The sequence below is a fragment of the Quercus lobata genome, chromosome 6 (genome assembly GCF_001633185.2).
Source record: "Quercus lobata isolate SW786 chromosome 6, ValleyOak3.0 Primary Assembly, whole genome shotgun sequence".
Classification (NCBI taxonomy): Eukaryota; Viridiplantae; Streptophyta; class Magnoliopsida; order Fagales; family Fagaceae; genus Quercus; species Quercus lobata.
In genome coordinates this window covers 32,903,472-32,917,433 of record NC_044909.1, presented here as the reverse complement: position 1 = coordinate 32,917,433, position 13,962 = coordinate 32,903,472, and the positions used below count along the sequence as shown (strand labels likewise).

The following is a 13,962-nucleotide window of genomic DNA, read 5'->3' as shown; positions in this document are numbered from 1 at the left end:
ACATTTTTTCACCTACACGTATTTTCACAACACTTAAACAAAGTTATTAGAATAATATTACTAAACGGGTCCTTTTTCTTTTGGATTCTTTGGTTTTGTGTCTTGTGAGATAATTATAAATTTTGAAGAGGCCAAAATGAACTTTTATGAGGGCTAAACTTTTTTTTTTTTTCCAAAATCCTAAGGAGGCCAGTAAGTAAATTTAAAGCAATATTATTGATTTTATTATTACCGCTGTTGTGAAAAAAAAAAAAAATGCCAAGCGGGTTGGGGGGGGGGGGGGTGTAGGTAGAAGAAAATCAACTACTTATTGAGAAAGTGTATAGGCAAAATAAATCCTGACCGCATTTTCATAATAATTTTGTTTTGATTTATGGTGCATTAACATCTTAACTTGTTATAAAAATATTGTGAGATTTTGTTGTAACTATATAAGAACTCCTAATAAATTGTATAAAACAACTAAAGCAGACGTCTTAAACAAAATATAGTAAAACAACTAAGGTAATTTTATTAACTCCCTAACAAACGGAGTTATCATTTTAATCTACAATCTTCATATGAAATGGAAATTTTATTTTTTTAATCATACATATAGGGAAGCAATTTTTTGTGCAACTACAAAATACCTCAAAACTTGCTACAAAATCATATATCCATATCTATATGTGTTTAGTAATTGGATTATGAAAACTATGATAACTCTTAAACTACATTTTGAAAAGTAAACCAAACACAAACAATATATAATATAATGATCAAGGAAAAAAAAAAACTAAAACTAAATAAAAGAGTAGAGTACAAAATATTTCAAAGAGAACTTTCAAAACTCAAAATAAAGTTTCATACTGCAACTTCAATATGGAGCAACAAGTATATACTAAGGCTGCGTTTGATTCGGGTGTAATTGAATTCCTGAAATTGTTTTACACTGTTGCTGGTGTTTGGCAACATAGGAAATTATGGTCAAACTGAAAATAGATTTCAATTGATCGTAAAATACCCACCCCACACCCGTAAATCATTTCACACACTTATTTTACCTTCAAACCATTTTCACTCTTCTTAGAAAATTCCTAAACACTCTCTCAGCTCACTCACACCAAGCCAAAGCGAAAGGATGGGGGAGAGCTAACATACCCAAAGAGAGAGAGAGAAAGCGAGAAAGATAGAGAGCGAGAGATTGAACCGAGTCTGATCATCGCCGCCGCCCTCTAGATCACCTTGTCCTCCTTTGGGTCAGATCATCTCGTCTCGATCTCGTCGCCGCCGCCCTCTGGGTCAGATTGTCTCCTTTCAATCTCGTTGTCCGCCACTCGCCGATCTGCTTTCCCTCGCTTTCCCTCCAACCAACCAAGGCCAGATCGAACACTACATGTCACCGATCTAGTGCCTTCACTCAAAAACCACACCTTCTCTTCCACTCTCACTCACGACACTTTCTCTCATATCACTTTTTCTCTCAAACCCGAACTAAGCCTCCTGCTTATTTTTGTGTCTAATTTTCGTTTTCTTTGATCTCTGATTTTTTTTTGTTTTGTTATTGTGGTGGTGTGGGTGGTGGTGTTTTGGTGGTTTTTGTGTTGTATGGTGGTGGGTTTTGTGTGGATAGTGGTGGATTTTTTGTGGGTGCTGGTGTGTGGGTGCTGGTGGATTTTCTGATATAAAATTTGTTTGGAAGATGATAAAATAGTTGAGAAAATGTGAAAAATTTGTAGGAAAATAGCATTTTCAGAATGTTACCAAACATTGGAAATCGTTTTCTGGACTATTTTCCATTGCAGAACCAAACGCTCGGATTTTAATTTCCTTATGGAAATTCATTTTCCTCTGCATTCATTTTACACTCGGAATTCGATTTAAATCGAACCAAATGCAGCCTAATTAAAACAAACACTAAAAATTAAATAACAATTTTCTTTTTCCAGTTCATCATTTCTTTTTTTTAGAGAGGTTTCAACTTATGACGTCCGCTCCTTATAATAATTCTTTATTATCAGACCAAGACACTAATTGGTTTTTGGTGTAGGCGGGGATTGAATCCCAAATCTTGTATTCAACCATCAAAGACTCTTCCAGTTCATCATTTCTATTTTTTATAGAGATTTCAACTTATGACGTCCGTTCCTTATAATAGCTTTTTATTATCAGACCAATACACTAATTGGTTTTTGGTTTAGGCAGGGATTGAATCCCAAATCTCATATTCAACCATCAAAGATTTTACCAGTTGAGCTAACTGGAACCTACTTCCAATTCATCATTTTGTATCACACAAACTCATTAATTATTTCAACAATTTCTTTTATACCTAATCTAAATTTGGTCCAATAGATCCAAAATTTTCTCAATACACCTTGATATATTATGCTTCCCATATCTATAGGCTTGGATATTACCTTTTCATTTAGCAAGGATTTTAGATAGCGAAAATGCTGCATTTGGCGAACTTCATAGTAGCATCCAGCTCATTGAAGAATTGATACAAAATTTAATATCATAAATCTCCAAATTTCTTATCCATTTATTTATTTTTTTGAAAATCCTCAATTGGTATTCAAATTCAAATTATATCATATCAAAACACAAAAATTGTGCAATTCACTCAAAAACTAAAATACTAATATCAAGGGGGAAAAGAACATAAAAAAAGATAATACCACACAAATCATTAAATTAAAAATAATAATATTACATTTTTTCACCTATATTTTTAATAAATTTTGATTTGGGATAGGTATTCAATATTTTTAAATTAAACCTGTATTTTCTCGTTCTTAAGTAAGTGTATAAAAATGAACCAAATGGAACAAAGTGAACCGAAGTAGACTGAAATTGACCAAAGTGGACTGAGTCATAGGCCACATCACCATTTTTTTATTATCGATTATACCTCTAGTCTTTTGATAATATTAAATATATTGACCAATTGACTTTACACATATATCTTGAACCGTTTTTTTTACTAATAATATCTTGGACAGTTTTAAGTTTTAACTTTATATATACTTGGCCTTTATACTTTAATTTAGAAAGAACTCTTCCAACACTTTTCTTTTTCTTCATTAATCTTAATTTTTTAAATATTATTAAAAAATTAGAGGAACAAATCAATAAAATAAGATGGTGATGTGACCTATAATGTGGTTCAATAAGAGCATAGCAATATTAAATGCTATGCTTCAATTTTTAAATGTTATATAGATAACGTTTTTTGTTAATAAATGCTTTAGAAATTATATAGATATGGTGTTATGGTATGTCTTTATGTTAAAATCTCTTTCCCTCTCTCTTATGCGTATGTGTGTGTTTGTTTCTCCCCAAAAAAAAAAAAAAAAAAACCACTCATTAAGGAGGCTGCAAAGGGGTCTCACGTACATTAAAAAATAGCAAAGGTAAAATATTTATTATCAACTGGCTCAACATTAGATTGAAAGTGCCTTAACTCTAATATAAGTAGGGATAAACCACCACCCACAAACAACCCCCACCCAAAAACCCACCTCTCCCCCCTGCGCCCCCAATTTAGGAGGTGGTATATCCTGTACCCGGCATTTACCGGGTACAGGAAATACAAAATCCCAATTTAGACAAGTACGGGGAACATTGTAAATGGGTGATAAACGAATGATCATTTAATGATAAAAAGATTTAGTTTTTTCATTAATTTAAAACTATAAATAGTGTCACACTGTCAGTGTTATTTAAAATTAGATACCACTCTTTCTAGGTAGAACGAGATTTTAAATTATATCACACGAACGTGAAAATTCATTCTTTACCTGAAGGGATTAAGTAACCATTAATTTATGCACATGATTTACTTTTTACAACATGGGAGCAAATGCTCCTTACCCCAAAAGATGCAGAGTGAAACTGCATGGCACTATTACAAATAAACGACGCAGAAAAAGAATTCAATGCAGAAAGATTTGAATTACATAATTTCACAATCTGCATCATCAGCACATCAGACAACACCATCAGGGAGATGGGGATAGATGCACATCCATGGTGCCGTGTCATTTGAGGCGAGATTTTGAATCTGCCCATTTAAAGTAACCACAATTTGCTTCTGAATTGGATGCAGGTCCCTGTAAGTAGAAAACACCTCTCTCTAGTTAATTTTATATACCATTGACTGTCACTATGCTCTGCAGAGTGCAGAAGACCAATGAACTGGTGAAAAGACATGCAGATAAATACAGAGATGCATTCTCCTTTGTTTTCTATCCTTCACCTTTTCTTTTGTGTCTGGATATCCCATTAATCTACTATAGGGTACTTGAAGTGAGTTATGGTACATAAACAACCACAGAACCTCTCAATAAACAAACACATATGGTATCATTAATATTTAAAATTTTAAAAAAAAAAAAAAAAAAAAAAAAAAAAAAAAAAACACACACACACACACACACACACACACACACACATTATAGGAAAGCAGAGTACAGTGAATTCCAGTATGGCTCTGTACATCCTACTGCAGGTAACATTTGATGTAACTAAGACATGCTACTACAATTCAACAATTCCTAGCATCAGCTGAATGAACACAATAGGGTAATCAGTATTCTAACGGATGTATAACGAAATAACCAATAACTGAACAGAGGGATTGAGTAATTGGTTTCAGTATTACTTTCATGCAATTGAATAGCATTGAACATACATCTCAATACTGTGAACCATTCTGATTTTTTTTATGTTTTTTTCATGCAAGGCTTACAAATTTTTTCTTTCAAATTCTCTTTTTACATTTTGTCATTACACAATTAATTAAGTAATAAGATATATGAATGAAAGATTACCTCAGCACGAGCACAGACATAAAATCTCCGACCAAAGTTAGGACCTTGTTTCTTCACTACCCGAGCAACACATGGTTCACTATGGCCCTTGCAAAGAGGTATACTATTCTGCATCACTTGCTGTATCCTTCGCCACTCCAATAAAGCAACATTAGTTTTCTCTTTCTCCAGAGAGCAGGAATTTAGTTCACATTGATCCTGAGTTGATGCACTTGAGTTCAACTCATCCTGCTGGGAACTGCTGCTTTGAACATCAACAACAGGAGTATCACTGGAGTGATAATCAGACTGGGGGATATCTTTCTGACTGATTGAAATATCATTATTAGAGTTGTCAGCACTATCTCTAAGGTTTGAACTTTTCTGAAAAAATGACCTCAGTGAGAGTTGGGACCATTGACTTTTTCTAGCCTTTTTTTTGGTTCCATTGCTGGGCGCTGATTGACTATGCTCACTTCCTGACATAAGCAAGGTTTTACAAACGGCGTCATTAGCAAACCCTTTGGACTGAATATCTGTATCAGAAGCAATACCTTCAGATTCTAGATTTGAAGGACAAGATTCAACATGGGATACACCAGAAGTGCTGCAGTTTTCAAATGATCTTTTCGCTCTCTCATTGCCCATCTCAATTCTGATATTTTCATCTGAAATTGAACCTGACATCTCGAAGGATTTACTTTGTTCAGCAACTTGTCTTTTCATTAAGACTGACACTGCACAAGACAATGGATCAGTTAAGTTTGCCGTAGCATAAGCAGCTAGGGGAAAAAATTCGCAAAGTTCTCTTTCATTCATTGACAGTGCACAAGACCAAGGGCCCAGGAAATTTACACTAATGTAGAGAAAACAAGCTGTCATTTGGGGAAAAAAAAAAAAAAAAAGAACTATTAAATTTCTGGGTCATGTAAACAAGAAAGTATTTAACCCTCTGGTTATTCAGATCTGCAAAGGATTAAGCTTTTAAAGACAATGACCCAATTTATTTTCCATTTGTCTCCAATATATATATATATATATATATATTTACACACATATAAAGTGCATGTATTTGTGATTAGTGCTATATATTTTGTATGCAAATGAGCCCAAGCCTGGAAAAAGGACGGTTGCAGTAGGTTGACAAGTGACAAATAAACAAAAGAGGCATATATATAATATACTTACTCAACAACACCTTTAAGCTTGACATCAATTGTTTAAGCTCACACAGAAAGATATAACTTCACCGTATTAATCATTAAATTTCTAAATTTATCTCAATCTTTAGGTAAACAGCAGGTTCAATATTTCACTTCTACCAATGGTTGTACATTTGTCTACCAGATTAAAAGCATTTGCAGAAATCAAACACAACAAATCCTTCTATTTATTTGATAATTGATTAAAATTGCAATCTAGAAGAGAAAAAAAAAATGTAATGTATCTTGTTAGAGAGTTTATATGGTATAGGTGGTACCATTACATTATGTTGAATCATTCTAGACGAGTCCAGCATATCCTAGAGGTGAGGTGCCCCTCACTAGCTGTCATTGTCAAGGCTATTCCTTATTGCTTGTAATCAACTCTCCTATGCATATGGAATATAGTTATCGAGGGCAGGACAAGATTTTTAGCTCCTCATTTTGAGTCTCTCTCATTTAATTCATTTCTAAATATTTCTCTAACATAACTCAGCCAAGAAAGTGGCCACTTGCTTCCTCAAAACTTAAAATGGCACAAAAATTTTCGCTACCTGAAGTCAATGAAGACATAATCAACTGTATGAAATGGACATATCTAATTATTACAACAACAACGCACGTGCACACACAAACAAAAACAAAACAAAAAGCCTAAAAAATGAGAAAAATTATTGTACCAAGAGTTTGCTGGAGACCACGAATCATGGGAATATATCTAGCAGACAAAGTCGGAGTGCTATGATGGGCAATGTCAGGAATTCCCAGTAATCTTGTTAAAACGGGAGCATGATCAGAACCTTCAAGTTTGATGCTTCTCCCACCTTTCCACCTGAAGGTAGGGTATGAGGTAAAAGTTACACTTTGCCGTTGCACAGACATGCAGAGACACAGGAAAAAGTAGTGTCTTTGCCTTTGTGCAAACACAGAGGGACAGTGTTGGCAAAAGGCTACCATAAGGCAACAAGTCTTTGTATCGCCCAAGACATGAGTTGCCAAAAAGGCACCCACCAAATCAAAGCGATAAGTCAAATTCTAAATACAGTCATTAAACAAAAAATGAACTCAAATCATATATATCTAATGCATTGGAAAATCATAATAAGTGTCTCTAATTCTCTATGCCTAATGGATAGGATCTGGTCTTAAAACCAATTTTGTCTCTTTACTGATACAGACAGCTCATAGCCCACTTATTTTAAGCAAATGGCAAAACTTCCCTTCTTAATAGAATTATCTCTATGGTATTTTTCTTAAATTTCATCGAGTCTCTAACCTCAAGCACCTCACACGGAGTGTAAGGAACTCGCCTTGGCTCTAAAGGCAAGCACCTCCCCTTAGGGCTTCAAAGGCACCTTAGTGGCACCTTGCCTCAGGGCCCAGCTCACCTTTGACTATAGTGTGCTGAGATACACATACATTGAATATATGGATGTGTGAACATACACAAAATTTGTACTAACGATTAACAAAGATGACAAGGAATGAGTGTTACTTGGAATTAAAAGAAAGAGATCACTGATGCATTTGTAAAGCCTGAATTTCTTTTCTGATATGCATTTGCAAGGCTTGAATTTCTTTTCTCTTTAATAAGCTAGGCAGAAAAATGACAAACACTATTTTATTAATTTGAGGGCTTCTCTCTCCCTCTCTCTCAAATGCAACTGCAAATGGGGTTGCAAACAACATAAATTCCTATATACTAAGACCAACTCTAATAAACATGGTTAGACTTGTGGAATAAGGAATAAAATGTGTTTGGTGCCTTGCATCATGGAGCTTCTATTTGAGATTCTATATAATGACATGGTGCAAGCATGATCACGTGGAAAAATTAGCAAAGTATTTCTGAAGTCTTATAGCATCATGCCAATAATCTGTACAACTATATATCCAGATCCTTTACCTAAGCGTATTTCCAGGTTTCCACCGTCTATACTGTGTCAGTATGTCACACTCCATAACATGGCAATTCATAAAGCTATGGCCTTGCAGGTCATGTTCTTGATGCAAGCATGATCCAGCACACAAAATATGGTCAATTCTGCTCCCATAATTAAATTCTTCAGCGCCTGTGTTTTGTGGCCAGCATGTGAATGCTTCTTTTCTGTTCAAAAGTTCAAGATGGAGAAAAATGAAACAACAGAAAATAGTCAAAAAGTTAAGATATAAAACAATGACAGTGGACATTGAATTTAAAAAAGATGCCATTAAAATAAAATTAAAAGGGGGAGGGGGGGGAGGAGAGAGAGAACATTAAAAATGAGATACACAAAAAACAATAAGAACTTCAAATGAATCAAAGCTTCTCATCTCAATGATAAACAAAACTCAGTGATCAAATCAAGGATTCAAGATTCATGTTTTTGCAAGGACGACAAATAATCCTTCATCAACTAATACAAATCCAAAACCATTTTAACTACAAATTCTTTACCTGTCAGGATGTTTTGTTCTGAAAACATCATTGAAAGGGCCTCCGCATTCCACTAGTATAGATCTAAACCACCTTCTGAATCTACAAAGTGATTCATATCAACAAATTAATACAAGCTTTGACTGCTTATTTGTATATACATAACATAGCAAATTACATGGGTATAGAAAAAATATTTCAAGGATAAAGGAAGAGAGTGGATGGTGGTTGTAGTGTGTGAAGAAAGAGAAACAAATTAAAAAATCAAGAAAATTTGATATTTAAAAAAAAAAGTATTGTAAAATAGATAATCCGATGTGGGGTGTTTTGAAAAGTGAGTATGTAAAATAGAAAAAGTAGGTTCTTTTATGCTAAAATAGATAGAAATTTTTGCACGAACTAATGCGAATACTCTAAAGGTTAAACACATTCACAAGCATACCAACCCACTGTGCTTAAAAAAATAGGCAAGCGACTTACTCATTCTTCTCGAAATCTGGTCCAGCATCGCAACGATCCAGTGCAGTGGGTGCAATGTTGAGATCACCAACAACAATTATCCTCCTCCCCTGAAGTAGGAGAGACTCCCATCTTTTCTACAACAAGAATTGCTGAAATCACTCAAGGAGTAAAACAATTTTCCATTGTGTCCGATGAATGTAATTTCTTTTAGTTAGTATTCATCCCTTATGCCTGAAACTAAAGAACTTCATGAACATGCAAGGTAGGTTATGTTGAACTTGCAACCCAAATTATCTACTTTATAATGGGAAAATTGAACAATGCATACAATCTTTTTCTTTTTCTTTTTTAATAATGGAAAAATGGTTATAAATAAATTAAATAGATTCCTATTTGAAACATTTTTAAGTTAATTAAACCGTCACAGATTCCCTGTTGAGTTTCTAATTAATAGGCAATACACAACTTTGCATTCTTTCTGGACTCTGCATAATACCATATAAGTTAATACTCTTCAGTAATGGATCACACAAGATGTAAAAGTGTATAGCATATTTCTTCATGGATGGATGTGATAACCAAAGCCACGATCAATTAACCATGAGCCCAATGCTAATTAACACAAGTTGGTTACCTGCAATATCTTGTAAAACGTGAGCTTAAACTGGATCCTTTGTGCATCATCACATTCAGCTCGAGGGCCATACAGATTAAAAAGAACTGGCCAATTCCCAACATAAATATCCATCCCCCCAAAAAAAAAAAGGAATTATGAACATAAACTCTGTCACATAATCATTGCAAATAAAAACTTGACTTAAATACACTAACGAGCCCTAAATTATAGCCAATGAGCAATTTTAGTCACCAAAGTTGAAAGTAATCGCTTTTAGTCCCTAAGGTGATGTGGAATAACTAAAATTTGACACATCATCACTCCACAAGAACCTTTTTATATATATATATATATATATAAGGAACATTTCTAAAGAAGAGCCCTCCTCTAGCCAATTAAACCTATGGGCAACTAACCCCACCTGCCAGAACTAATTGCCTTGTAATCCAAGGCATTCACCCCTAAAGTTTGTTAAGGACCAAAAGCGATCACTTTAAACTTTAGGAACGCTCATGGACTCAACTTTAAGGACCTGAGCACAAAAGATGATGCTTAATACTCACCAAAATGACCATGATCTGTAACAACACAACGCCCCTCATTGTCAACCTTAAGAAGATCATCTTTAGCAAAGTCCTCTAGACCTTCATGTGCTTCACCTTTTCCATTTAGAGAATTTTCAAGAAGCCCAGTGAAGCCTTCCTCCGCCGCAATCGGAAGGGCCACTTCGTGACTTGAAAACGCAGACTTTACACGACAAAACGTAGCAACACCTGAAGCAGCAATCAGAGAAAGTAGAGGGCAGTTAGCGTGTGGCAAAACCAAAACATTGTGGTTTCATTAAGACATTTAATCAAACACCTTACCGGCATAGCCCGTTCGACCTTTATCGACCGTACGAGTGCACGAAAAATAGGATTCGTATCCATCTGCCATTGCTAAATCCGCCGTTAGTTCCTGTCTTCTCAACTTTGTCTCCTGAAGGCAAACGATGTCGGCATCGAAGGAAGAGAGCAATTTGTGGAGAGAACCGAACTGTGAAATGCGTGATCTCAGACCATTAACGTTGTACGTTACTATCTTCATTTTTTTTTTATATCATTTCCTTTGATTCTTCTCTCTTTCTTTCTCTGTGCTTATAGAATGGAAAAATCTTCATGATCTTTCAGGTCAGACCAAAGCAGGGTTTCGCTCTCTTTGCTTTTTGATCCGACATCGTTTTTATTTTCTGCTAGTACTTTTTTAGCATTTTACCTGGATAAATTTTTGTGAAAAAAAAAAACCCACGTGCGATGTTCCTATAAGTCACCTCACGTCTAAAATTCTAGTGAATTATTACTTTCACTATATTTTCACAACAAATTATAATTAGTTAGTTGATATAGGTTCAAATTTGAACCTACCACTAAAATTACTTTTTTGCCCCACCAATAACAATTTGTAACAACTTGTCATTTAAAATTTGTTGTAAAAATATTGTAAACATAACATTTCTCAAAATTTTATGCGTAAATGGTTAATATGTGACACTTTAACTTCTAGTAAGGGTTATGTCATAATCTAAAATTAAAAAATATGATTTGATAATTAAAAAAAAAGCTCTCCTCTGTGTAGGAGTCCTCTCTCTCGTCTATACGAGCCCTACCTCCCTTGGTTTACCCAAGGGCTTGAATTTTTCTTTTTTCTACTGCTTGTCTACTACTACTGTTGATACTATGGCAGATGAAGTTATTGATGGCTTAGAGAATATGAAATTAACTACTGAGGAGGAAGAAGTAATAGAGATTTCGGATGAGGGCAGACCGCCTGACATTGAAAGCTGTGTTCTGAGCTTGATTGAGAAGTTTTTGACTTGTAAAGCATTTAATAAGAGGGCAGCGTTGAATACTTTACGTGCAGCATGGGGAATGCATTCAGGAATACAGATTTTAGAGGTTGGATCGAACCTTTTTCAGTTCAAGTTTCAGTCCGAGTTTGATATGAATCGAGTTTTGAAAGGAGGACCGTGGACCTTTGATAATCAATTGCTTATGCTTACCAAGTGGAGGAAAGGAATGACAGCGACCAACGTGAAGTTGGATTGTGCTTCCTTATGGATACAAATTTGGGGAGCACCTTTTGATATGGTATCTCCCCAAGTGGCTACTGAGGTTGGAAGCAAATTAGGAGTTGTCGAGGACGTGGAGAGACGTAGAAGACAGGATGCTCCAAGTTATTTTATGAGGGTTCGGGTGGCACTGCCTGTATCAAAACCTCTGAGACATGGTGGATTCATTGTAGATTCGGATGGAGGAAAAACGTGGGTGCATTTTAAGTATGAAAGACTTCCCATGTTTTGTCACTTTTGTGGAATCTTAGGACATGATTTTCACAATTGTGCGAGACACTTTGCTGCAGAAAAAAGTGATGGGGGGTGGAGTATCAATATGGAGATTGGATGCGAGCATTCGGTGGCCGGCAAAGGTCTCCTCCTCGTGACAGAACTGCCAGTCCCAAGCAGCAATCATGGAGATCCGAAAAACATGGATTGGATGGTAATGCAGATGTACACGGCGAGAATTTTGGGATACACCCGGCTTTTCAGCAGTCCAAGCCCGTATTTAATGAGATGGAGCAAATTCAGGGAGATAGGTATATAGCTGATAAGGATGTGGTTATTTTAAATTCAAATAATGACAGTCCTGTGGAGGTGCGGGACAATAAAGTAGGGAATAGGGATATGGTTGAGAATAGTGTGATATTTGATACTCCTAAGGACGTGATGGGTCCTAAGTTTGTGGAAAATGTAGCTGGAAAGTTGGAGGAAAATTATGGGAACTTGAATGTGACGTGTGACATGCTAGAAAGGAATGTGAGTGGACCAATAGTCTCCAAACCCAAATCCACGTGGACTAGAATTGTGAGAATGGATTTTGGTCTAGGGAATACGTTGAAGGCAGAAAAAGTACTAGTGCTTGGGAAGAGACTTAGTTCACAAAATACTATCCTTCCCATGCAAAGAGGTGAGGAGGAAATTCAAAAAACGAAAAGGGAGAAAGTGGGTCAGGATTTTAATGATATATCGGCGAGGGTGGGTAGTCACCCTTGCCGAGAATAATGAGGCTCTTAAGTTGGAACTGCCTAGGGTTTGGGAACCCTTGGACAGGTCAAAGCCTTTGCAAAATTGTGAGGGAATAAGCTCCCAATGTGTGTTTCCTTATGGAGACACGGCTAGATAAGGAAGGATTTGACAAGCTATATGGTGAATTACCCTTCCCTAATAAAATCATTGTTAAAAAGCCTGACTCAGGGGGAGCCTTAGCTTTAATTTGGAAGAATGAAGTGCGGTTAGAGTTAATTAATTATATAGCCAACCATATTCTTGTTAAAATTAGAGAAGAGGATAATTATGAGTAATGGCTGACGTGCTTCTATGGATGGCCGGAGGTGACTCAAAGAAGTAAGTCTTGGGACTTGTTAGCTCATACTAAATCCTTTGTGGGTGAGTCTTGGATGTGCATTGGTGACTTTAATGCCATTCTTCACTCTACAGAGAAACTTAGTAAACGTCCACCACAGCTGAATCAAATGGATGCATTTCGTGAAGCTCTAGAAGGGTGTCAATTGGAGGATCTTGGGTTCAAGGGGTATCCATTTACATGGAATAATAAGAGACCGGGGGAGGCAAATACAGAGCTTAGGATTGATAGAGCTATAGCAACAGTGGAGTGGAAAAATAAATTTCAGCTTAGCTCAATTACTCACTTACCCCCTCATGCTTCAGATCACTTACCTTTAATCCTACAAACAGACCAATTTAGGAAGAATAGCATGCAGAGAAGGATTGGCTTTAAATTTGAAGAGGCTTGGCTTTTATGGGAGGATTGTGAGGAGGTAGTTAAGAATTCTTGGGAGGGTGCTGTGAATGGTGGCCACGAGTTGGAGGGTATGAAGGATAGAATCCGGGTTTGTGGAGAGAATTTAAGGGTGTGGGGGCTATCCAAAACAAAGCCAAATGCTGAGGAAATAAAAATTCTCCAGAAGAAACTCGAAGTATTGAATAGTGGGGTAGTCACTAAGGAGTCTAGGGCTGAATTTTTGGAAGTGAGTAAGAACTTAGATGATTTATTGATGAAGCAAGAGATTTATTGGGCTCAGAGATCGAGGGTATCATGGCTAAAGCATGGGGATAAAAATACTAAATTTTTCATGCTAAAGCATCACAGAGAAGGAGGAGAAATCATATTAAGAGAATTAAAGATAGGGATGGAAATTGGGTGGAGGAGATAGAAGACATTGCTGGGGTGGCAACTAACTACTTTGATAGTTTGTTTACTACAGGTACATGCTCTCAGATGAAGGAGTGTCTTGACACGGTGATGAGCAAAGTTACCCCTGATATGCAACAAATGTCGTCTAGTGAGTTTACTGCTGATGAAATCAAGACTGCAGTGTTCCAAATGGGACCAACAAAGGCACCTGGACCTGATGGTA

At 36.0% G+C, this 13,962-nt stretch overlaps 1 protein-coding gene across 4 annotated transcripts; it reads right to left on the bottom strand.

Annotated features, from left to right (window-relative positions):
• Positions 1–3,724: 3,724 nt before the first annotated feature.
• On the bottom strand, positions 3,725–10,733 carry LOC115950192 (DNA-(apurinic or apyrimidinic site) lyase 2). Of its 4 annotated transcripts, XM_031067431.1 has the most exons (10): positions 10,356–10,733; positions 10,053–10,262; positions 9,508–9,593; positions 8,892–9,007; positions 8,433–8,513; positions 7,902–8,102; positions 6,676–6,827; positions 5,348–5,530; positions 4,815–5,272; positions 3,725–4,094 (listed from the first exon to the last, which is right to left on the bottom strand). In XM_031067431.1, exons 1-10 carry the CDS (start codon positions 10,573–10,575, stop codon positions 4,023–4,025), a joined length of 1,779 nt encoding a protein of 592 aa, XP_030923291.1. In that variant the 5' UTR covers positions 10,576–10,733; the 3' UTR covers positions 3,725–4,022. The 4 variants fall into 4 exon arrangements, with proteins under 4 accessions (XP_030923291.1, XP_030923290.1, XP_030923292.1 ...); XM_031067430.1 differs by having other exon boundaries at positions 4,815–5,530; XM_031067432.1 differs by lacking the exons at positions 9,508–9,593; positions 10,356–10,733 and having other exon boundaries at positions 4,815–5,530; positions 10,053–10,141.
• Positions 10,734–13,962: the final 3,229 nt, after the last annotated feature.

Excerpts from the sequence above, each read along its gene's own strand:
- LOC115950192 (XM_031067430.1), bottom strand. The coding sequence starts at position 10,575 with ATGAAGATAGTAACGTACAACGTTAATGGTCTGAGATCACGCATTTCA. Across the intron at positions 10,263-10,355 it reads AGGTCGAACGGGCTATGCCG|GTGTTGCTACGTTTTGTCGT; the intron begins GTAAGGTGTTTG and ends TTGCTGCTTCAG. Across the intron at positions 4,095-4,814 it reads ATGTCTGTGCTCGTGCTGAG|GGACCTGCATCCAATTCAGA; the intron begins GTAATCTTTCAT and ends TTCTACTTACAG.